This window comes from Coregonus clupeaformis, chromosome 5 (genome assembly GCF_020615455.1).
Source record: "Coregonus clupeaformis isolate EN_2021a chromosome 5, ASM2061545v1, whole genome shotgun sequence".
In the NCBI taxonomy this organism is placed as follows: Eukaryota; Metazoa; Chordata; class Actinopteri; order Salmoniformes; family Salmonidae; genus Coregonus; species Coregonus clupeaformis.
The window spans coordinates 26,000,883-26,027,198 of NC_059196.1; the positions used below are offsets into that span (position 1 = coordinate 26,000,883).

The 26,316-nt window shown below is 41.4% G+C and overlaps 1 protein-coding gene across 1 annotated transcript in view; it reads left to right on the plus strand.

Moving 5' to 3' along the window:
- brip1 (BRCA1 interacting helicase 1) overlaps positions 1–26,316 on the plus strand; it is a 108,964-nt gene that overhangs the window by 41,372 nt on the left and 41,276 nt on the right. The window contains exon 25 of the mRNA XM_045213786.1: positions 515–660. Within this exon, the coding sequence (XP_045069721.1) occupies positions 515–660 (146 nt within the window). The remainder of the gene's footprint in view (positions 1–514; positions 661–26,316) is intronic.

A 26,316-nucleotide genomic window follows, 5' to 3' on the forward strand; every position in this document is an offset into this window, starting at 1 on the left:
GAGCTCCCCTCTCTTTGAAGTGAGGGTGAGAGAAACAAACCTGTCTGAACGATCTCCCCTCTGAAAGGCTCTAACCTGGATCCATCCAAATCACTGACTCAATAGATTATTCAGGACAAAAGAAGCCATGGTGCCTGCTAGAATCCCCTAGTCACTTTTCCCTTTGACAGTGTTTGTATCCAAGCCAAAGAATAAGAATGAATCATTTTATTTCTATGATCCAAACACCTTTGATCCACCCTTCAAAGTAATGATCCATTTAAACGATCTGTCATTATAAAACAGCAATCAGTGTCACTAGCCAAAGAGCGTTTATACAAATTCATTTCCCCCCAGGATTAAGGTGTATGCCTTCCTGTGCTGACGAGTGGGTTAATGTGTGGCTGGCGGCTCAAGAGGCCTTTGATGCTGTCTCCCTACAGGCTTTTCTGTGGGTTACTTTGCATTTAGTTGTTTTGTCCTTTATTTTCATTTTCTCTTTCTCTCTCTCTGAAACACACACACACACGGACAGCCTACAATGCTATCTGGGACCCCGTGGAGTGCTCTGTGACCAGGCTACTACAGTGTAGAGGTTGTGCCTTCCAAAACCCCTCTTCTTCGTCTGCTGCTGTGGTGGCAGCTGAGATCCAGCACCCACGGGATCCCACCCTGGACCAGGTGAGCCTCAACCTTACAGGGAGGGACACAGCACCTTGTACTAGGTCTGGTTGTCCTCTAACTGGTGCTTCCTAGACACACAGACACACATAAACAATTGTTTATTCCTTGAAAGCAGCTTATGCATAAGGAGAGACCAATATCCACGCTTTGGGTTTGTTTAGAGCAATTCCATGGTAACAGAGTGATGCTGAGACTCAGATTTGTCACTTTAAAATGTATGTCAAACAAAAACCAATGACTGCAAAGTTAAATCAAACCATACAATTCTATGCACAGAGTACTTTTAACAATTTCCACAGAAAATTCTACAAAAATACACTTGCTTGAAGAACAGTGCAGATGTAAAGTTTGGTAACAGAATGACGGTTTGTGTCCTCATTCTGTTACCAAACTTTGCACCAACCAATAATATTAGCATTTTCTAACCAAAAACCAATGGAAGTCAATGTACCCCAAATGTTTGCCTCATAATCAAGTTATGAATCAGGACAGTAATGTAAACCTGACTATAACAGGTCTAATCAGTTGTAGGACTGAGAGGTATAATTGACTGTATAACATATGTCATGACTTACATCTTTTGTTCTGCACTTAGTACATTATGTTCTTTTCTATCTTCATATGTTGTTGTGGGTTTGAAGTGTGGGTTCAGTAACCAATGTGACAGATGGAAGTTGCATTGTAACCAATATCTGGCCATCTTTTGTGTTCAGAAATATGCTGTAATTATTGAACTGTATGATGATGTGAAATTAACAGACTGAAACATCATGCCAATATCAATCTGTGGTCGACAGTGTGTGCGCGCATGCATACGTGCATGTGTGATGGCATTGTACTGTACAACCTCTTAGATGTAAAGTCCCCTGTTTTGGGCACCTGCTTGGTTCTGGTACCGGTACCGACCGACATTTTAGCTTCTAAATCAGTATGTGGACACCATAGATCGAAATTACTGGGCCGCCTGTGAGTGCTTTGGGACGGGGGTGGGGCCCACGGGGTGGGGCCCTGGTGGGGCCCAAGGTAGCACCCACTGCTCGTTGAGAAGAGTAAGAACGATACGTGCTTTCACGTCAGAGTCTCCAATAACACCAGAAAAAGTCGCTAGATTTGTCGCTAGTCGCTTTTTTGAAAATGTGTCGTTAGGGGGTCTGAAAACTCGCTAAATATAGCGACTAAGTCACTAAGTTGGCAACACTGGTGTGAAGAAGGATGTGAAATCTGACACCACTTGAAGCTGGAATGTCCCTCCTACCATTTCATTCGCTCTTCCGACTGTCCATCAACTCCTTGCTGAACCCTACGTCACAGCCACTAACAACCTGGAATCCTTGCATCGTAATGCAGCAGGAGAGAGTGGGTTCGTCGCTGTAGCACATTCAGAGACCGATTTATAGCCAGTAATCTAAAGTAATTCATAGATTTTAAACAAAAAACACTTTCTGTTTGTCATAGATGGACAATATTAATATGAGATTAAGGTTGAGTTCCTAACGAGTTCTGGAAGCCAAGCTAGAGCTCTGAGAAGTTCACAGCAATGGGGGCAGACATTTTGGTCAAGAGAGAACTTTAGAAAATATGCACATTTTCTCTAACACTAAATATACAAATATGTATTTCACAGTTATAAGCAGTGGTGGAAAAAGTACCCAATGTTCATACTTTAGTAAAAGTAAAGATACCTTAATAGAAAATGACTCAAGTAAAAGTGAAAGTCACCCAGTAAAATACTACTTGAGTAAAAGTCTAAAAGTATTTGGTTTTAAATATACTTAAGTATCAAAAGTAAATGTAATTGCTAAAATATACAAAAGTAAAAGTATCAATAATTTCAAATTCCTTATATAAAGCAAACCAGACGGCATCATTTTCTTGTTTTTTTAATTTACGGATAGCCAGGGGCATGCTCCAACAAACGAAGCATGTGTATAGTGAGTCCGCCAGATCAGAGGCAGTAGGGATGACCAGGGATGTTCTCTTGATAAGTGTGTGAATTAGACAATTTTCCTTTCCTGCTAAGCATTCAAAATGTAACAAGTACTTTTGCGTGTCAGGGAAAATGTATAGAGTAAAAAGTACATCATTTTCTTTAGGAATGTAGTGAAGTAAAAGTTGTCTAAAATATAAATAGTTAAAGTAAAGTACAGATAACCAAATAAAATACTTAAGTAGTACTTTCGGGTATTTTTACTTAAGTACTTTTCACCATTGGTTATAAGGAAGGTGAACTCTTATAGTTAGTCATTTTATAAATGGATTATACTATATTTTGAAGAAATATTAGTAATTTCAAGCTTTATTCATATGGTTTTGTTGAATAGAAAATACATCATATAAAATATTTAATATGTGTACTGTGTACTTGAGCTTGTGTCCTCAAGTGACTACACCTCAGCAATTTATAACAATTCTTACCAGAAAGCTGAGATTTTAACCTTTCTTGGAGTATGCAGCATTACTAGTTATTGTTTATGGCCCTCACATGATAAATAATTATTTTGGGGGATTACGTAGATTACATTTTCGATTACATGCAGTTACATTTAAGAGGTTTAATAACAGGCCATATGTTTGATGTCCTCACACTGCAGTACATGTGCTAGACAAAGGGCTACTGTACTGTTTTTTTGCACATCATGTTCTTAGGGCAGACCATTTCAGTTGGTGTTTGTCACTTGTGCCTCTGTGGCACCCTATTCACATCATAGTGCACTACTTTTGACCAGGGCCTATTGGGTATATATGGTGCAATTTGGGACTTATACTCTGTCTCCTGCTAAGCGTCCATATGCTATGCTACACTATGCCTGGGGGGGTGGAGTGGCGAGACATTTGGGTGAATAAATCAATACCAACAACACAACAGTGGCAGGATAATTATTGAATTATATCTCCAATAATCTGTCTGATATTGGTGACGGACTGAAGACCGATTCCAAGTTGTCACGCTTCTCCCTGTGAATGAGTTAACAAGCCTTTATTGACCCGTCGGTAGATGCGGCTGCTGCCAAGTCTTAATCGATTGCGATGTCTTAATCACTCCTAAGCTGCTTTTTTAATAGTTCAATTGAGAGATTACAGAGATGCCCCTCTGCAAAAGCTTGAGGGTGACGGCTAGCACACTGGGGAAGCTTGGGTGTGACAGCTAGCACATTTGTGTCATAAACATTACTGTTTTTAGAACAGGATTTTGATTACTTGTTTCGATGTAAACTGAGAGACTAGTTTATTACCTTTTATGCTAATTATATAGGCTAGAGCACGTGTCAAACTCAAGGCCCGCTAGCCGATTCAATCCGGCCCGCGGGTGGTTTGAAAAAATAAATGTTTTGTTCTTCTTCTTCGGTGGAAAACGATCTCAATCGACATTGAAATGACTAAAACCAAATCGAAACTGTGTAGAAATTATAATGGACCTACATTTATAGACTCTTCACTCTGTCCAGCTACAGCATCGAAAATTCCACAAGCGATGGATAGGGGACTATGTTTTACACATTTTAACGCAGAATAAATAATCAATATTAAGTATGGGCCTCCGGACCTCGGTGAAGAGCAAATGCAGCCCGCGGGGAAAATTAGTTTGACATCCCTGGGCTAGAGGTAAGAAGACTCCAGGCTGAACTCTCCATCTTTCCTCTTTCTGATCGAAAGGCTTGGCCTTGATTGACTGGTCAACTCAGGTCAGAACAAATTCACTTCAGTGTCTAGGAAAGTTCTGTCCTGAGTTGACCAGACAATGACTCAGATTATAACAGGGATGGTAGGCTAATTGTAGAAAATTAGAAATGAAAGTTTGATCTTCTCATATGTGGACTCCATTTAAAAACAATGTATAAACATTTCCTGCTATGCCCTCAAGTCTTCTCAACCATGATTACTAGTTGATTTAAAGAAAATGTAGTTGTTCAACATATTACAGAAAGGTTTGTAAGAGAGTGCATAGATACACAAAATACGAATCACTAGTGTGAATTCCGGCAAAACGCTACTACCAGCAAAAATGTTGTCTGTGTATGCTGGATCGATATTTAGTCGATTGATACACCCCAGACTTTTGGCCATCTGTGTTGCAGCTTGGTTTGTTTTCCACTTATGTAGTGCATTGTGTCTACACGCAAGACATGTTTCTTACCCGTTAGCTTTCAAAAGTCAGCATTTTCAAAAATCTGCGTATTCATAGATTTCACCTGCGTTCTAATTAAACAAACGGACAATAAATACATGAGTCCACTCAGTGTTCTAGAATGCAGGAAAATATGGGTCAGTTCAAGAGGGTGTAATGTGAAAACGTAGTTTTCTTTACCCTATGTCATTAGCCTCAATATGGCTGTAATCGACAGTGTTGATGAATTACGAACGTTATAGGTGCATTGGAAAAATGACAAGCTCGCGACACGCATCTGATTAATTAATTATGAATATGATTTATTTTATTTCAGTCTTTTACATTCATAATTTTAAACACAATGTAACAAATAATCAGACTGGTTTGAACTTCAGCAAACAAACATTGTCAACATTAATGTGCTCACTTAGCCTATCTTACTTCCTCATCTCCCTCCCCTCCCTCCGTTGCATTCTATTTTCTCCTTTTCTTCCTGGTAGAAAATGGTTTGTGCCCTAGCAAGGTCAAGATTTCGGGACTCCGGTGCCCCCATTTGAAATTGTCATTAGGTCAGGGATCATCAGATTCAACCGCAGGCCGATTTTTTTTATTTTTCTTGAACGGATGGTCAGGGGGCCGGAACATAATTAGAAATAATTTGTAGACTGCAAATTCCCACCAAAAACCCAAACAAATATAATTCTTGACTAAAACATAATAATTTCAAACCTTGCTTACATTTGTGTACGATCACATATCTCTCTATTATGTGTGGGAACACTTTGGAACGGATTTAAATCACTTGGAGCTGATTTGCTGATGTTTTTACAGTCTTATGTCCAACAATTTCAAAAAATCACCCGCGGGCCGCCAGATGGGAAACCCTGCTCTAGGTGATCACTGCCTATGCGGGAGCGTTTCTTGGTCAGAATTCGCTTCTGTCAGCTGAATCCCCTTTCAGCTGGAACACTGGACACAGGGAGGACCACAGCAAGGGCCGCGAGCTGAGCGTGCACTGGGAACACGTTGCAAATGCCACTGACAGAGACTCCTACCACATACACCTTCCCCGCAGACAGGCAGTGCGAGCGAGTGGTTTGCAGGATGGATGAGACGTTTCGGATAAAATATAAACATTTGAAACTGTTAAATGGAATGTCTCATGGTCAATACACCTGCGTTTTGTTTTTTTATGTGACCCTGCCTCCCCAACCTGACCTCTGCTCTATTCTGTGAGGCAGTGTTTAAAGGGTTAACAAGGCTTGCATGGTGGCTGGAACCCTGCTGGTTAGCTGCCTGGCCATGAATACAACATGGTGCACTTGAAGCTAAGGACTAACATGCTGACTACACCGGCCACGCGCGTGTGTATGTTGATTTTGTCCATCCACATCGGACCATGACACGCAGGTTAAAATATCAACCAACTATATTAATTTGGGGGCATGTCAAACACACATGAAACATTCATGGACATTTAGCTAGCTTGCTGTTGCTAGCTAATTTGTCCTGGGAGATGAACATTGGGTTGTTATTTTACCTGAAATGCATATAGGTCCTTTTTTTAGTTGCATCTTTGTAGAATTTTGTCCCGGGGTCATACAACATTTAGTGTTTCTCTACTCCGACTATTAAGAAAAGCTGGGGATCTAAATACATTTCATACAGTTGAAGTTGGAAGTTTACATTTACATTTACGTCATTTAGCAGACACTCTTATCCAGAGCGACTTACATTATTATAATTTTTTTCATACCCCCTGTGGGAATCGAACCCACAACCCTGGCGTTGCAAACGCCATGCTCTATCAACTGAGCTACATCCCTGCCGGCCATTCCCTCCCCTACCCTGGACGACGCTGGGCCAATTGCGCGCCGCCCCATGGGTCTCCCGGTCACGGCCGGCTACGACAGAGCCTGGATACGAACCAGGATCTCTAGTGGCACAGCTAGCACTGCGATGCAGTGCCTTAGACCACTGCGCCACTCAGGAGACGATTTACATTTACATACACTTAGGTTGGAGTCATTAAAACTCGTTTATCAACCTCTCCACAATTTTCTTGTTAACAAACTATAGTTTTGGCAAGTCAGTTAGGACATCTACTTTGTGCATGACACATGTAATTTTTCCAACAATTGTTTACAGACAGATTATTTCACTTATAATTCACTGTATCACAATTCCAGTGGGTCAGAAGTTTACATACACTAAGTTGACTGTGCCTTTTAACAGCTTGGAAAATTCCAGAAAATGATGTCATGGCTTTAGAAGCTTCTGATAGGCTAATTGACATCATTCGAGTCAATTGGAGGTGTACCTGTGGATGTATTTCAAGGCCTACCTTCAAACTCAGTGCCTCTTTGCTTGACATCATGGGAAAATCAAAAGAAATCAGCCAAGACCTCAGAAAAAAATTGTAGACCTCCACAAGTCTGGTTCATCCTTGGGAGCAATTTCCAAACGCCTGAAGGTACCACGTTCATCTGTACAAACAATAGTTGGAAGAAGTCACTGCTCCAAAACCGCCATAAAAAAGCCAGACTACGGTTTGCAACTGCACATGGGGACAAAGATCGTACTTTTTGGAGAAATGTCCTCTGGTCTGATGAAACAAAAATAGAACTGTTTGGCCATAATGACCATCGTTATGTTTGTAGGAAAAAGGGGGGCCTTGCAGGCCGAAGAACACCATCCCAACCGTGAAGCACGGGGGTGGCAGCATCATGTTGTGGGGGTGCTTTGCTGCAAGAGACACTGGTGCACTTCACAAAATAGATGGCATCATGAGGAAGGAAAATTATGTGGATATATTGAAGCAACATCTCAAGACATCAGTCAGGAAGTTAAAGCTTGGTCGCAAATGGGTCTTCCAAATGGACAATGACCCCAAACATACTTCCAAAGTTGTGGCAAAATGGCTTAAGGACAACAAAGTCAAGGTATTGGAGTGGCCATCACAAAGCCCTGACCTCAATCCTATAGAACATTTGTGGGCAGAACTGAAAAAGCGTGTGCGAGCAAGGAGGCCTACAAACCTGACTCAGTGACACCAGCTCTGTCAGGAGGAATGGGCCAAAATTCACCCAACTTATTGTGGGAAGCTTGTGGAAGGCTACCCGAAACATTTGACCAAAGTTAAACAATTTAAAGGCAATGCTACCAAATACTAATTGAGTGTATGTAAACTTCTGACCCACTGGGAATGTGATGAAAGAAATAAAAGCTTAAATAATTCATTCTCTCTACTATTATTCTGACTTTTCACATTCTTAAAATATAGTGGTGATTCTAACAGACCTAAGGCAGGGAATTTTTACTAGGATTAAATGTCAGGAATTGTGAAAAACTGAGTTTAAATGTATTTGGCTAAGGTGTATGTAAACTTCCGACTTCAACTGTATATACTATTGCAAAAAATAATCATTTGGTTGTGTTTATGAAGGTTTTAGGTAGGCCTACCATTATAATATGAGGGGGAAAAAACATTTTAATTAGTTTATGTTGCTGTAGGCTATATGTAACGTAAAACCACAACAACACAATTCAAGTGTTATAGCCAACACCACCATCACAAATAAATTCATTATTCATTAAGGCAGGTCTTTAGAAACATTAAAAAAACTAAGACATTTTATTTCAAAAGAACAGAATATCATATTTCAAGTTGTTATGTTACTAGTCTGTGTTTAGTAGTCTATGGCTATGCTGCCGCAAGTGTTCACATGTAGAACTGACTGGAATATTCTACAAAATAGAATGAAATAGAGCCCATGCCTTAAATGGATACTTAGGTATTTTATCTACTTCCCCAGAGTCAGATGAACTCGTCGATTCCATTTGTATGTCTCTGCGTCCAGTGTGAAGGAAGTTAGAGCTCGTTTCGTGAGCCAACACTAACTACCGTTAACGCAATGACTGGAAGTCTAGCAGATACCATAGACTTTCAGTCATTGCGCTGACGCTAGTTAGCAATTGTGTTAGCAACTTTCTTCAAACTGCACATAGAGACAGATCTGTACAGCGTTGGTCCAACCTATCAGAATTCACGCACCATGACCGTTTTGATCACATGGACTGGAATATGTTCCAGGTCGCCTCTGGAGATAACATCAATGAATACGCCGACTCAGTCACCGGATTCATAAAAAAAATGCATAGATGACGTTCCTGAAACAAAAACCGTGGATTGATAGCAGTCTTGTAGGAAAACTGAAAGAGAGTGATGCTGCTTATGAACAGGGCAAGGTGACCGGGGACAATAGTAATCTGATCACGGATTACAAAAAGAAAGCCACTTTGCAGTCACCAACGCCACCTTACCGGAGGAGCTAAACACCCTTTTCTCACAATTCGAGCACAATGACTCTGAACTGCCGAGGAGAGCCCCGATAACAACGTGGGCTACACACTCACAGTCTCCACTGAGGACGTATGTAAGTCAGTCAAATGCGTTTACCCTCGCAAGGCTGCCGGCCCAGACGGCATCCCTAGCCGAGCCCTCAGAGCATGTGCAGACCAGCTGGCTGTTGTGTTCTTCGACATTTTCAATCTCTCCCTAGCTCAGGTTGCTATACCCACTTGCTTCAAGATGTCCACTATCATCCCTGTGCCCAAGAAAGGGAAAGTAACTGAACTGAATGACTACCGACCATTCACTTCCGTCATCATGAAGTGCTTCGAAAGGCTAGTCAAAGACCATGTCACCTCCTCCCTCACCGACACACTCCACCCTCTCCAATTCACGGATGACGCAATCGCCATTGCACTGCTCACTGCCCTTCCCCACCTGGACAAAAGGAATGCATATGTGAGGATGCTGTTCATCGACTACAGCTCGGCCTTCAATACCATAGTGCCCTATAAGCTCATTACAGAGCTCATGGCCCTGGGTCTGAACTCCTCCCTATGCAACTGGGTCCTGGACTTCCTGACAGGCCACCCCCAGGTGGTGAAGGTAGGCAACATTACCTCCTCGACACTGATTCTCAACACGGGGGCCCCACAAGGGTGCGTCCTCAGTCCCCTCCTGTATTCCCTGTATACCCACGACTGCGTGGCCTCACACTGTTCCAACACCATCATTAAGTTCGCTGGCGACGCAACAGTAGTAGGTCTGATTACCAACAACGACAAGACAGACTACAGGGAGGTAGGCACTCTGACGGTGTGGTGCCAGGTAAACAACCTCTCCCTTAACTTTAGCAAAACAAAGGAGCTGATTGTGGACTTCAGGAGGAACTAGGCTGGACACGCCCACATCCTCATCAACGGAGCCGCCGTGGAGACAGTCAATAACTTCGAATTCCTCGCCGTACACATCTCAGAGAAGCTGAAATCGTCTAATGACACAGACATCGTGGTGAAGATGGCACGACAGTGACTCTTCAACCTCAGGATGCTGAAGAAATTTGTCATGTCACCGAGGGCCCTCAGTGTTCTACAGGAGCACCATCGAGAGCATACTGTCGGACTGCATCACAGCCTGGTATGGCAACTCCTCCACGCGGACCACAAGGCGCTTCAGAAGGTGATACGTGCAGCCGAAAGCACCATTAGGTGCACACTGCCTGCCCTACAGGACACCTACAACACCAAGTGTCGCAGGAAGGCCAAGATGATCATCAGGGACCCCAGCCACCCAAGCCACGCCCTGTTCTCCCCACTTAAATCACTCAGATGCGGGCAGTACAGGAGCATCATGGCAAAAACTGGAAGACTGGCCTATAGCTTCTAACCCCAGACCATCAGGCTGCTGAATAGCCACCACTAGTCAGCTACCTGCTCCCCTCTCCCTCCTGCTACTCCCCCTATGGACATTTTCCCCCCACACCTCCTCAACTGGCTTTTACTCTGCCCCCACCCCAACAACATTCATCACTGTTGCAGTTGTTTCATATTATTGTATATTATTGATTTTCTTTATTGTAATTTTTATAGTTTTTATTTAACTTGTTCCCCAGACCCCCTCAATGGTCATGCTGCTCCCTCTAATGTCAATCCCCGCCAACTCCTCAACAGTCTTTACTCAGCCTCCACCCCTATGGACATTTATTCATCACAGCTACAGTTGTTATGATATATATAGTTCTATTTAGATTTTTTATTTTATTACAATTTTCATTATTTTACTTCACTTAGTCCTGCATGTTGGAGTTTGGAGCCTATGATTTTCACTGTACCCTGCAACCACACATGCAACCCTGTACATGTGACTATTAAACACTCTGACATAAAAATGGTATCCACAAGTTCATCTGACTAGGGGGGAGTATTTAAAGTGCCTCATTGCCAAAGTCCCAAACATTTAAAGTTGTTTGGCAAATGTACAGTATGTGTTTTAGAAACCTTAGAACCTGCTCTTTCCGATAGGTTATGAAATCAAAACGTCTTACCTGCATGAAGGAGGATTTGAAACAGTTGCTTTTTGGTAAGCTCCGTTCCCTTCTTTGCCAATTACCCACACTGCACTGCAGTCTCTTCATTCACAAGGCAATTGATAATATTGTCACCCATCAGACTATTGTCAATTTAATATTGTCTTTCGGCTATCTATTATTATAGGACTATATGTAAAATTAGTTTTGATATAGTTTAGGTGTAGTTTCGATGGGCCATTGTCAGATGGCAGCCAACTGGTGAAGAAAGGGGGGGATTACATGTCCTCCTAAAACTTCTTATAACACAAACTCTGTTTGTAAAATCGAAATTTTAAGGACGACAGTGTGTTGAATAGACTTATTTAGGGAAAGTCAAGGACTGGGGACATTATTTTGAAAATGGCAGAATCATTAAAATGTTAAATTCATATGACCTCAATTATGCTCTCTGAGTTTTTAGTTAGTTATCTAAAATAAATCTCTCCCCGTTCATCTTTCAAATACCCACGTGGGGTTGTATGCTCCTGAAAACCAATGAGTAGATGGGAGAGCTGGGACTTGCAGCGCGTCAAGCCAAGTTCTATTTTAGCGCTTGGCTATGCAGACGCTCCTTCACGCGTGGGAGCGGTGTGGGTGAAATGATTGACTAACATGTACAGTTGAAGTCAGAAGTTTACATACACCTTAGCCAAATACATTTAAACTCCGTTTTTCACAATTCCTGACATTTAATCCTAGTAATAATTCCCTGTCTTAGGTCAGTTAGGATCACCACTTTAATTTAAGAATGTGAAATGTCAGAATAATAGTAGAGAGAATGATTTATTTCAGCTTTTATTTCTTTCATCACATTCCCAGTGGGTCAGAAGTTCACATACACTCAATTAGTATTTGATAGCATTGCCTTTAAATTGTTTAACTTGGGTCAAACGTTTCGGGTAGCCTTCCACAAGCTTCCCACAATAAGTTGGGTGAATTTTGGCCCATTCCTCCTGACAGAGCTGGTGTAACTGAGTCAGGTTTGTAGGCCTCCTTGCTCGCACACGCTTTTCAATTCTGCCCACAAATGTTCTATAGGATTGAGGTCAGGGCTTTGTGATGGCCACTCCAATACCTTGACTTTGTTGTCCTTAAGCCATTTTGCCACAACTTTGGAAGTATGTTTGGGGTCATTGTCCATTTGGAAGACCCATTTGCGACCAAGCTTTAACTTCCTGACTGATGTCTTGAGATGTTGCTTCAATATATACACATAATTTTCCTTCCTCATGATGCCATCTATTTTGTGAAGTGCACCAGTCCCTCCTGCAGCAAAGCACCCCCACAGCATGATGCTGCCACCCCCGTGCTTCACGGTTGGGATGGTGTTCTTCGGCCTGCAAGGCCCCCCTTTTTCCTACAAACATAACGATGGTCATTATGGCCAAACAGTTCTATTTTTGTTTCATCAGATCCAAAAAGTACGATCTTTGTCCCCATGTGCAGTTGCAAACCGTAGTCTGGCTTTTTTATGGCGGTTTTGGAACAGTGGCTTCTTCCTTGCTGAGCGGCCTTTCAGGTTATGTCAATATAGGACTCATTTTACTGTGGATATAGATACTTTTGTACCTGTTTCCTCCAGCATCTTCACAAGGTCCTTTGCTGTTGTTCTGGGATTGATTTGCACTTTTCGCACCAAAGTACGTTCATCTCTACGAGACACAACGCGTCTCCTTCCTGAGCGGTATGACGGCTGCGTGGTCCCATGGTGTTTATACTTGCGTACTATTGTTTGTACAGATGAACGTGGTACCTTCAGGCGTTTGGAAATTGCTCCCAAGGATGAACCAGACTTGTGGAGGTCTACAATTTTTTTTCTGAGGTCTTGGCTGATTTCTTTTGATTTTCCCATGATGTCAAGCAAAGGCACTGAGTTTGAAGGTAGGCCTTGAAATACATCCACAGGTACACCTCCAATTGACTCAAACGATGTCAATTAGAATCTTCGAAAGCCATGACATCATTTTCTGGAATTTTCCAAGCTGTTTAAAGGTAGTCAACTACGTGCATGTAAACTTCTGACCCACTGGAATTGTGATACAGGGAATTATAAGTGAAATAATCTGTCTGTAAACAATTGTTGGAAAAATTACTTGTGTCATGCACAAAGTAGATGTCCTAACCGACTTGCCAAAAATATAGTTTGTTAACAAGAAGTTTGTGGAGTGGTTAAAAAACGACTCCAACCTAAGTGTATGTAAACTTCTGACTTCAACTGTATGTGTTCATTTAATTTGCAACGCTCGCACACGCAACGTGGCCGGTGTGGTTTGTGTATAAGGAGTCTGGCTGTGACTGGCTGGGTTGTATTTACCTAAATATAGCCTATAGCTCACCTCCTCAGCAGAAAAGCAGGCATGACCCCAGTGTGGGTGTGTGTGCATGTGTGTGTATGGCCCAGTGGACAGACAGACAGAAAACAGACACTATTTGGTGTGACGTGTTAATCAGTTTACCACATCGTGTATGTCTGTGTGTTTTATTCCTGTCATTGGTGTGATGCTAGCTGGCATCTTTTTATCCAGTCTGTTGCTTTCTTTTCATCTTCACACCATTGACATAGGGCGGGAGTCACATAGGGCGGGAGTCACATAGAGCGGGAGTCCCATAGGGCGGCGCACAATTGGCCCAGCGTTGTCCAGGTTTGGCCGGTGTAGGCCGTCATTGTAAATAAGAATTTGTTCTTAACTGACTTGCCTAGTTAAATAAAGGTTAAAAAAAAAATCCCAGTGGCTGCCCCACCCCAAATCATAACCGGCCATCATAGCGTAGCTGCTGTGCAATACACACAAACATTAAATAATTACTAATTACGTCCACATAATGAACAAGGCTCGAAGACGCCAACTGTGTTTTCCTAATGTGCTTTGTTACAGCAGAGATGAGACTGGCAGCTTGCTGCTGCCGATGATTCAGTTACAACTACCACGCAGGATCATGTCTCTGTCATAATAAAAGACCATGGCTGTGTCCCAAATCGCACTCTATTCCCTATATCAGGGAACCCCAAAAGGCTTTATAATTTATATATAATGTTTGCTCTTGGACATAAGACTGCAAAATCACCAGGAAATGAGCTCAAAGTGATTTTAATTGAGGAAATCTGTTCCCAAGTATTCCCACGCATAAATAGAGCGGCATATGTGATGGTATCCCAATGTAATCGAGGTTTGAAATGATTCTGATTTTGTCAAATACTAATCTGTTTGGGATTCTTGCGGTCAATTTGCAATGTACAAATTATTTATAACTATCTTCTGGCCCCCCGACCATCCGCTCAAGGAAAAATAGACCCACGGTTAAATGTAATTGCGGACCCCTGCCCTATATAGTACACTATAGGGACCGTATGGGCTCTGGTCAAAAGTAGTGCACTATATAAGGGATAGGGTGCCATTTGGGACGCAGACCACCTTCATGCTCCACTAGATATTAAATCTAATCATTTTCGTCTGAACGCTCACGTTGGATTAAACAATAGAAAACGGCCAGTAGGCTAGCTGCCCCCCGGGGTCCCATCACAATGCCATGGGGTGACCAAGCTTGTGTCTATGGATTGTTTGGTTTTGAGAATGGCAAAGTGTCAAGAGTTTATATTTAGGTCTATATATTTAGCGGCTGTGGGGAGAGACTTGTGGCTGGAACTGTAGGGGCAGGTGATGCACAGACAATATACAGTGCATTCGGAAAGTATTCAGACCCCTTGACTTTTTCCACATTTTGTTACGTTACAGCCTTATTCTAAAATTGATTGTTTTTTTTCCCTCATCAATCTACACACATTACCCCATAATGAAGCAAAAACAGGTTTTTAGAAATGTTTGCCAATTTATAAAATAAAAAAAACAAATACCTTATTTACGTAAGTATTCAGACCCTATTGACTAGATAAATCCAGACTGTGCAATTTGTGCTTATTTACAATATTATAGTCGCATTCTCATTAAATAATGTTAGTATGTCAACAAAAAAAAGGCTTAGTCAATTCATTTAGACTTCATTTTCAACATATTGATACAGCCTAACTGATAAAACTGAACCATTTATTTGTAAAGTTCAAATAGTGTAGTCTTGCAAATCAAGATAGATCATCTTGCACTTCACGATATATCGTCAATGTCAAATATCACAATATACGATTTAATCATATACAGTACCAGTCAAAAGTTTGGACCCACCTACACATTCCAGGGTTTTTCTTTAATTTTCACTATTTTCTACATTGTAGAATAATAGTGAAAACATCAAAACTATGAAATAACACATATGGAATCATGTAGTAACCAAAAAAGTGTTAAACAAATCAAAATATATTTTATATTTGAGATTCTTCAAATAGCCACCCTTTGGCTTGATGACAACTTTGCACACTCTTGGCATTCTCTCAACCAGCATCATGAGGTAGTCACCTGGAATGCATTTCAATTAACAGGTGTGCCTTCTTAAAAGGTAATTTGTGGGATTTCTTTCCTTCTTAATGCGTTTGAGCCAATCAGTTGTGTTGTGACAAGGTATACAGAAATTGCAGCCTAAAGAAATGCTTCACAGAGTTCAAGTAACAGACACATCTCAACATCAACTGTTTAGAGGTGTGGGGAGAATGTTTTGATCTTTATAGTGACTTTTTCAAACTAAACATACATGTGCCAAACACTGGCCATGCATTCTGCAATTATATGCTACAGCCCACACTTCTATGCAAGAGACTATCTGTTGTTTAATATTTTGTTTATCGATAGATGATTTCTATCTCCTGCCTTGGTACTGGCTCTAAGATGAAATAGGCTACGATGTCGCACTCCTATCACACAGCAGTACTGTAGCCTATCTATTGTCAAATATGTTTGAATGAGGGATGGATAAATAGTCATATTTGTTGTGTAGTAGCGGGAATAAAACAATCATGTTAGAAAAGAAGAGACATATCCTGCAATATGATTATGATTTATATAATGAAAGAAACATATTAGCCTAGGCCTACAAGCCCAGTTATGGGATCTCCTTGGCAACGGCAAATTAATCTTGTTTGTCATTGTTTTTTTATTACCATTAATTAATTACTTACGTGCGTGTCCACAAACACCTCCATTTCCCCCAAAAACAATATTTACTTGCAATACAATTCTTCAACCACTAGAAGTTGTGCGTACGCATGGTTTGAGGTGTGCGTGGAGATATGCACACTTTCCCATCAAGTTCAAATTGTATAAATACCAACCTTTGGAGGAAAACTGGCGCACGCAAGGTTTACAATTTTTTGTGTGTACGCACCTTTGATAAATGAGGCCCCAGGTGTGGAATAATCTGTGATTAAAGGTGACTAATCCATGTAATCTGTCTGTTATAACTACTTGACATGGCGTGGCCTACATCCAGGTTTTTACAGCCAGAAAACAAAATAAAAAAGCTTATCGGCTGAAGAAGATACGATTGGGGATTTAGATTGGTAATCTTCTATCAATCGTCTTGTGACCAAAGACAAAAGATAAGATAGGATAAAGAATGTGGTTGGTTGTGTTCAATGCTTCATTTTTTATTTGTTTGCTTGATAAAAAACAAACCACAGGTATTGTAGAACTGACCACAGACAGTCTTTCCTGTGTCAGAGAAAATTCAAAGCTTTCCTGTTTTATTTCAATTAAATAGAGCATATTGTACAATAAATAGAGTATATAATAAAACAACAGGCAAAATAGTTAAGTCGTTTATGGAATAATTGGACTTTGTCTGTGTGAATGTCCCTGGGTAACCTTACCATACGGAGTGAGGTGGCATTGGATGGATTGATGCCAGTTCATATTGCTCTCCTGCTGTCTCAAGAAACATAGGCTACGCATCAAATGCATCAAGCTTTAGATTAAGGGTCCTCCTTAGCTGACAAATGGTAGTCGCAATCACACTTATCGTATTAGTGGGTTTACGGAGTAAACACCCCAAGAGGAGCCCAAACAGAGGATGTCTTTACCAAGATCAGGCTACTTATGAAATGGCATAGGCAGATTAGGTGTCTAATTCCATGCAACCTCGAATATAAATCTGGGGATTATTAGGGTTTATTGGCCCAGGGGCTTCAAACCTATGACCCAAGCCAAGATCTGGCGGCTTTGGCAGCTGTACATGCAGACATATTGCAAAAGGCCCTTGACAATTTAGAGATGATGATGATGATCCGCCCCCACAGCCCCAACTATCCAGATCAGCCACTTACTGTAAATTAGACCATTTTCATTGGCAGACCAGGACAATGTGAAACACCAGACATGTTTTGAGAATTTTCCCAATTGGTTAGGGAAAGCAAATGTATGAGTTTTCCACAAGGACCAGTATTTACAATTCAAGGTTAGAAGATGTGTTTGATATAAAGTTAGGCTAAATGAAAAGTTTACTCAACATTTTCTTTAAAAGCAGAAAACAGAATTTAGTGATGAACTATAGCATAGTTGCGGATTTGACGATTGATTGAAGATTATCAGTCTAATTCCCTAAAGGATCTTCTTCAGCCGATAAGCGTTTTTATTCTGTTCCATGGGGAGTAAAAACCGGGATCCACGCCATGTCAATATGTCAGTATAACAGAAAGATTACAGACAGACATAACAGACCGTATAACAGACAGATTACAGACAGTGTATCAGACACCTATAATTAGACATGTTTGACATGTGAAATAACCGATATGTTTTTACAATAAATTCCAGATCTTCTTTTAATCCAAATTTGAAGCCAAAAACCCTCCAATAACACCTTTGTCGAAATGCAATAATTTTAGTCTGACACAGTAATTTGAGATATCAGCAGCCTGTCTATCTCTACCATTCATTGCTACCCAGATACAGAGGTCCCTGAGACAGAAGTCTGCTGAATAACTCTACTCTACTAGCATGTCCATTTGGGTGGTAATTGATTGGTCTTTTTATTATGAGCGAGCTATCATCCCCTACCAGTCAATCAATACTATTAAAATCGGCTCTTTGGAGAGAATGGAGACCTGCTTTAAGTCAATTTACTCTACCCTTAATCAATATTAATAAATCAATACCATTGACCTGTTGAAGTGGCTTAGTTGGTTGGTTCTGGGTACACTTTCTCACTCTTCTGTAGACGCTGTACCTGAGAAATAGCAACACACTATATTTTAGGAACAACAGCATCAAAAAGGCTATAACTCATTACCATTCATTCATTTTTGCACGTGTCTTGGCATTTTTTCAAATTATAAATGAAACGCTGAAATGTCTTGAGTCAATAAGTATTCAACCCCTTTGTTATCGCAAGCCTAAATAAGTTCAGGAGTTAAAATGTGCTTAACAAGTCACATAATAAGTTGCATGGACTCACTGTGTGCAATAATGATTTTTGAATGACTACCTGATCTCTGCTCCCCACATATACAATTATCTGTAAGGTCTGTTAGTCAAGCAGTGAATTTCAAACACAGATTCAACCACAAAGACCAGGAAGGTTTTCCAATACCTCGCAAAGAAGGGCACCTATTGGTAGATGGGTAAAAAGAGAAGCAGACATTGAATATCCCTTTGAGCATGGTAAAGTTATTCATTACACTTTGGATGGTGTATCAATACACCCAGTCACTACAAAAATACAGGCGTCCTTCCTAACTCAGTTGCCGGAGAGGAAGGAAACCGCTCAGGGATTTCACCATGAGGCCAATGGTGACCTTAAAACAGTTACAGAGTTTAATGGCTGTGATGAAAACTGAGGATGGATCAACAACATTGTAGTTACTCAATAATACTAACCTAATTGAAAGAGGGAAAAGTAGGAAGCCGGTACAGAATAAAAATATTCTAAAACATGCATTCTGTTTGCAATAATGCAGATAAATGTGGCAAAGCAATTCACTTTTTGTCCTGAATACAAAGTGTTATGTTTGGGGCAAAGTACTGAATACCACTCTCCATAATTTCAAGCATAGTGGAGGCTGCATCATGTAATGGGTATGCTTGTAATCGTTAAGGACTGGGGAGTTTTTCAGGATAAAAAATAAACAGAATGGAGCTAAGCACAGGCAAAATCCTAGAGGAAAACCTGCTTCACTCGTCTTTCCACCAGACATTGGGATATTTTCAGGATATAAAAGAAACAGAATGAGCTAAGCACAGGCAAAATCCTAGAGGAAAACCTAGTTCAGTCTTCTTTCTACCAGACACTAGGACATTAATTCACCTTTCAGCAGGACAATAATCTAAAACACAAGGCCAAATCTATAATATAATAATAATAATATGCCATTTAGCAGACGCTTTTATCCAAAGCGACTTACAGTCATGTGTGCATACATTTTTACGTATGGGTGGTCCCGGGGATCGAACCCACTACCCTGGCGTTACAAGCGCCATGCTCTACCAATTGAGCTACAGAGGACCACTGGGGTTGCTTACCAAGAAGTACATGAATGTTCCTGAGTGGCCGAGTTACAGTTTTGACTTAAATCTGTTTGAAAATCTATGGCAAGACTTGAAAATGGTTGTCCAGCAATGATCAACAACCAATTTGACAGAGCTTGATGAATTTTGAAAAGAGTAATATGCTCTTAGAGACTTACCCAGAAAGACTCACAGCTGTAATCGCTGCCCAAGGTGATGCTACAAAGTATTGGGTGTGAATACTTATGTAAATGAGATATTTCTGTATTTTATTTTCCATAGATTTTCCATAAAAAAAAAACATTCTTTCACTTTATCATTATGGGATGTGTGTAGATGGATGAGAAAAAAATAGATTTAATCCATTTTGAAATCAGGTTGTAACACAACAAAATGTGGAATAAGTCAAGTGGTGTGACTACTTTCTGAAGGCACTGTAAATAGTTAGCTACCCGGAATATCTGCATTGATGCTTTTTGCATTGACTTTTTTGACTCATCACATACACTGCTGTGACTTAACTATCTGTCACTTTATTCCTAGTTACAATATATGTACATATCTACCTCAATTACCTTGTACCACTGGCAGCTAAAATCAAATCAAACACTGTGTGTGTCACTCTACACTCTCCTCCTTCACTGACTGTACTGCACGCACTAGAGTATTTAGCGTCCTGCCTAGGCATCTCTTTGCTCCATGCACCTAGGAAGGAACCACTTACTAGGGAGAATGGGGGTCAAGTTAGTATGCCCCCTCCACTGACAGATCTATGCTAAAACGTGGGTTTAGTAGTTACTTTAACATTGGACATTTTTTAAAACAGGACAAATCTGAGAGGTGCATTTTGGCCCCCAATAAGTATGACGCCACTGAGTGTATGGATGTGTATGTGAGGGTGAATTTGATCTTGGTGAATAAAATCAGATTAAAGCAAATAGCAGGAAGCTTTAGCTTTAGATTGTGTCTGAATATGATTGCCCTGTCGGTCTGGGATGTCTGACTGTTACAGTACAGAGCACTGGCTCATCACATTGGTCCTCATGGACACTGAATACATGATACCAGCTATGCAGTAGGGTGTCCAATCAAAAACATATTTTAACAAATGGGTAAAATAATATGTTAACTGTGTAGATAATCCTCGAAGACAACCAATGCTCCAAACCTCTTGTCTCTATCATAATCCGTTCAAACGCTATTGGAGTTTTTACCCTTGTAGGATGACCAGAATTAGGGTGGCTAAATCAATGGAGGCCAGAGAAAAGAAAGTGCTACCAAATCTGTAAAATTGCATCGCATCAGCTAGGCTGGATTCTGTGCAAGAATTAAGGCTACTGGCTAACTTTTCTGTTGAACTCGTCATCTTTCTTCTCAAATCCGCAGGACATAAAACAATGTAGAGGTAAGATGGATATCGAGTTTGAGACATGACATGTCGTTTTTTTTCATATTTTAGTATACACTTTTCATGTTAATTAGAAATTCCTGTTCTTTTTCCAAGATTTCTCACAAAAACAAGCGTATCTCTGTGATGATCATTTCTCTTTTTGCGACCCGCGGAAAAAACTTTGAAGACGACCACCACAAGATGTAAAATCCTGAAAGTTGTTACGTGAAACCTGCACTGCTATGTCAACAGAGCTCGGTGCTTATTATCAGATGTATTAGGTTACGAAATCGGACATTTTTGCTATAATGTTAATGAAATGTTAGAGAAAGACCGCACTGAATAATTCAGAACATGAATAATCATATTTGTCTTGGTAAAATGTATTTTATAACATAAGGAAGTGAAATTTCACCACCAAAGTGCGTTTTCAGTTTACATTCAGTGCATCACCAAAGTGCGTTTTCATCTTACATTCAGTTTATTATGCTTTATGGATCTGCTCTTTGATTAGAATTCATACCATGAAACCTCAGCAGTTCATCCCTGGCATTTTCTAGAATCTAGATGATATCAATGTCATAGTTATTAGCAGTTCATTTGTGTATGCAGCATTGTGGGCTGACACCCATCGTAAATCCCTTCAGTGCAGGTATGACCTCACTTCCTGGCTATGGAAAGCCAACTGACATTTACTCCTGATGTGTTGAACTGTTGACCATGCTGGTCATCTATGAACATTTGAATGTCTTGAAGAATGATCTGGCCTGAATGGCCATGTACTCAAAGCCTGGTTCCTCTCTAGGTTTCTGGCTTTCTACAGAGTTTTTCCTAGCCACTGTGCTTCTACATCTGCATTGCTTGCTCGTTGGGGTTTTAGGCTGGGTATCTGGGTATCACTTTGTGACACCTGCTGACGTAAAAAGGGCTTTAAAAATACATTTGATTGATTGTGCATTCTTGTCTTTTTCTTCTTTGCTTTATTTCTCAGTTCTTCACCTGCTATAGAATAGGTGTTTTTTATACTCTCTTCTCTTTGCTTGTTTCTTGATTCTCCATCCAGTGACCTTCCAGATCAGACTATATTTCCTTTGTAATGTATTGCTGGTTAAACCTGTAGAATAATTCTAAAGGAGACCGTAGGTAGCAGTGCTTTGAGACCTCTGCTATTATGAACTGGTATGAGTTCACTTCTACGCGAGTAATGTTAATATACACTACCGTTCAAAAGTTTGGGGTCACTTAGAAATGTCCTTGTTTTCCATGAAAACATACATTGAATGAGTTTGAATAGGAAATATAGCAAAATGAATAGGAAATGTAGTCATTGACAAGGTTAGAAATAATGAGTTTTAATTGAAATAATAATTGTGTCCTTCAAACTGTGCTTTCGTCAAATTGCAGCAATTACAGCCTTGCAGACCTTTGGCATTCTAGTTGTCAATTTGCTGAGGTAATCTGAAGCGATTTCAACCAATGCTTCCTGAAGCACCTCCCACAAGTTGGATTGGCTTGATGGGCACTTCTTACGTACCATATGGGGAACGGCACCTCCGTACCTTCAGGCTCTGATCAGTCCCTACACCCAAACGAGGGCATTGCGTTCATCCACCTCTGGCCTGCTGGCTCCCCTACCTCTGCGGAAGCACAGTTCCCGCTCAGCCCAGTCAAAACTGTTCGCTGCTCTGGCACCCCAATGGTGGAACAAGCTCCCTCACGACGCCAGGACAGCGGAGTCACTCACCACCTTCCGGAGACATTTGAAACCCCACCTCTTTAAGGAATACCTGGGATAGGATAAAGTAATCCTTCTACCCCCTCCTTACCCCACCCCCCCCAAAAAAATATATATACATTGTAAAGTGGTTATCCCACTGGCTATAAGGTGAATGCACCAATTTGTAAGTCGCTCTGGATAAGAGCGTCTGCTAAATGACATAAACGTAATGTAAATGTAAATATGGTCAAGCTGCTCCCACAACAGCTCAATAGGGTTGAGATCTGGTGACTGTGCTGGCAACTCCATTATAGACAGAATACCAGCTGACTGCTTCTTCCCTAAATAGTTCTTGCATAGTTTGGAGCTGTGCATTGGGTCATTGTCCTATTGGAGGAGGAAATTGGCTCCAATCAAGCAATGTCCACAGGGTATGGCATGGCGTTGCAAAATGGAGTGATAGCCTTCCTTCTTCAAGATCCCTTTTACCCTGTACAAATCTCCCACTTTACCATCACCAAAGCACCCCCAGACCATCACATTGCCTCCACCATGCTTGACAGATGGCATCAAGCACTCCTCCAGCATCTTTTCATTTGGTCTGCGTCTCACAGATGTTCTTCTTTGTGATCCGAACACCTCAAACTTCGATTTGTCTGTCCATAACACTTTTTTCAAATCTTCCTCTGTCCAGTGTCTGTGTTCTTTTGCCCATCTTTTCTTTTTATTGGCCAGTCTGAGATATGGCTTTTTCTTTGCAATTCTGCCTAGAAGGTCAGCATCCCGGAGTCGCCTCTTCACTGTTGACGTTGAGACTCGTGTTTTGCGGGTACTATTTAATGAAGCTGCCAGTTGAGGACCTTTTGATGTGTCTGTTTCTCAAACTCGACACTCTAATGTATTTGTCCTCTTGCTCAGTTGTGCACCGGGGCCTCCCACTCCTCTTTCTATTCTGGTTAGAGCCAGTTTACGCTGTTCTGTGAAGGGAGTAGTACACAGCGTTGTACGAGATCTGCAGTTTCTTGGCAATTTCTCGCATGGAATAGCCTTTATTTCTCAGAACAAGAATAGACTGATGAGTTTCAGAAGAAAGTTCTTTGTTTCTGGCCATTTTGAGCCTGTAATCGAACCCACAATTGCTGATTCTCCAGATACTCAACTAGTCTCAAGAAGGCCAGTTTTATTGCTTCTTTCATCAGCACAACAGTTTTCAGCTGTGCTAACATAATTGCAAAAGTATTTAAAATGATAAACTTGGATTAGCAAACACAACGTGCCATTGGAACACAGGACTGATGGTTGCTGATAATGGGCCTCTGTACGCCTATGTAGATATTCCATATTTCCAGCTACAATAGCCATTTTCAACATTAACAATGTCTACACTGTATTTCTGATCAATTTGATGTTATTTTAATGGACCAAAAAATTGCTTTTCTTTCGAAAACAAGGACATTTCTAAGTGACCCCAAACTTTTGAACAGTAGTGTATTCGGAAAGTATTCAGACCTCTTAACTTTTTCCACATTTTGTTACGTTACAGCCTTATTCTAAAATGGATTAAATCCTTTTTTCCCTCAACAATCTACACACAATACCCCATAATGACAAAGCAAAAACAGGTTATTAGAAATGTTAGCAAATTTATAAAATAAAAAAACTGAAATATACAATTTACATAAGTATTCAGACCCTTTACTCAGTACTTTGTTGAAGCACCTTTGGCAGCGATTACAGCCTTTAGTCTTCTTGGCTATGACGCTACAAGCTTGGCACACCTGTATTTGGGGAGTTTCTCCTATTCTTCTCTGCAGATCCGGTCAAGCTCTGTCAGGTTGGATGGGGAGCATCGCTGCACAGCTATTTTCAGGTCTCTCCAGAGATGTTGGATCGTGTTCGGGCTCTGGCTGGGCCACTCAAGGACATTCAGAGACTTGTCCCGAAGCCACTCCTGCGTTGTCTTGGCTGTGTGCTTAGGGTCGTTGCCCTCTTGGAAGGTGAACCTTCGCCCCAGTCTGAGGTTCTGAGCGCTCTGGAGCAGGTTTTCATCAAGGATCTGTCTGTACTTTGCTCCGTTAATCTTTCCTTCGATCCTGACTAGTCTCCAAGTCCCTGCCGCTGAAAAACATCCCCACAGCATGATGCTGCCACCACCATGCTTCACCGTAGGGGTGGTGCCAGGTTTCCTCCAGACGTGACACTTGGCATTCAGGCCAAAGAGTTCGATCGGAATCCACGCTTCAGGATTGTTTCGGTCACGCAGACTGGGATATGTTCCGGGTAGCTTGTGTAAATCATTTAGACGAATACACTGATACGGTAACTGAGTTTATTAGGAAGTTTATAGGTGTCATACCTACTGTGACTATTAAAACCTACCCTAACCAGAAACCGTGGATAGATGGCAGCGTTCACACAAAACTGAAAGCACGAACCACCGCATTTAACCATGGCATGGCAAGTTGACTAAGAAAATGTCAAAATACAAACAGTGTAGTTATTCACTCCGCAAAGCAATCAAACAAGCAAAACATCAGTATAGAGACAAAGTGCAATTCAGGGTCTACAGACAATCACGGACTACAAAAGGAAAACCAGCCACGTCGCCGAGACCGACGTCTTGCTTCCAGACAAGCTAAACACCTTCTTCGCCCGCTTTGAGGATAACACAGTGCCACCGACGCGGCCCACTACCAAAGACTGTCGACTCTCCTTCTCCGTGGTCGATGTGAGTAAAACATTTAAACGTGTTAACCCTCGCAAGGCTGCCGGCCCAGACGGCATTCCTAGCCGCGTCCTCAGAGCATGCGCAGACTAGCTGGCTGGTGTGTTTATGGGCATATTCAATCTCTCCTTATCCCAGTCTGCTGTCCCCACATGCTTCAAGATCGCCACCATTGTTCCTGTACCCAAGAAAGCAAAGGTAACTGAACTAAACGACTATTGCCCCGTAGCACTCACCTCTGTCATCATGAAGTGCTTTGAGAGACTAGTCAAGGATCATATCACCTCTACCTTACCTGCCACCCTAGACCCACTTCAATTTGCTTAACGCCCCAATAGATCCACAGACGATGCAATCGCCATCACTCTGCACACTGCCCTATCCCATCTGGACAAGAGGAATACCTATGTAAGAATGCTGTTCATTGACTATAGCTCAGCATTCAACACTATAGTACCCACCAAGCTCTTCATTAAGCTCGAGGTCCTGGGTCTGAAACACGCCCTGTGCAACTGGGTCCTGGACTTCCTGAAGGGCCACCCCAGGTGGTGAAGGTAGGAAAGAACACCTCCACTTCGCTGATCCTAAACACTGGTACCCCACAAGGGTGCGTGCTCAGCCCACTCCTGTACTCCCTGTTCACCCATGACTGCATGGCCAAGCACGCCTCCAACTCAAATCATCAAGTTTGCAGACGACACAACAATAGTAGGCTTAATTACCAACAATGAAGAGACATTCTACAGGGAGGAGCTGAGGGCTCTGGGAGTGTGGTGCCAGGAAAATAACCTCTCACTCAACGTCAACAAAAAAAAAGGAGATGATCGTGGACTTCAGGAAACAGCAGAGGGTGCACCCCCCTATCCACATCAACGGGACCGCAGTGGAGAAGGTGGAAAGCTTCAAG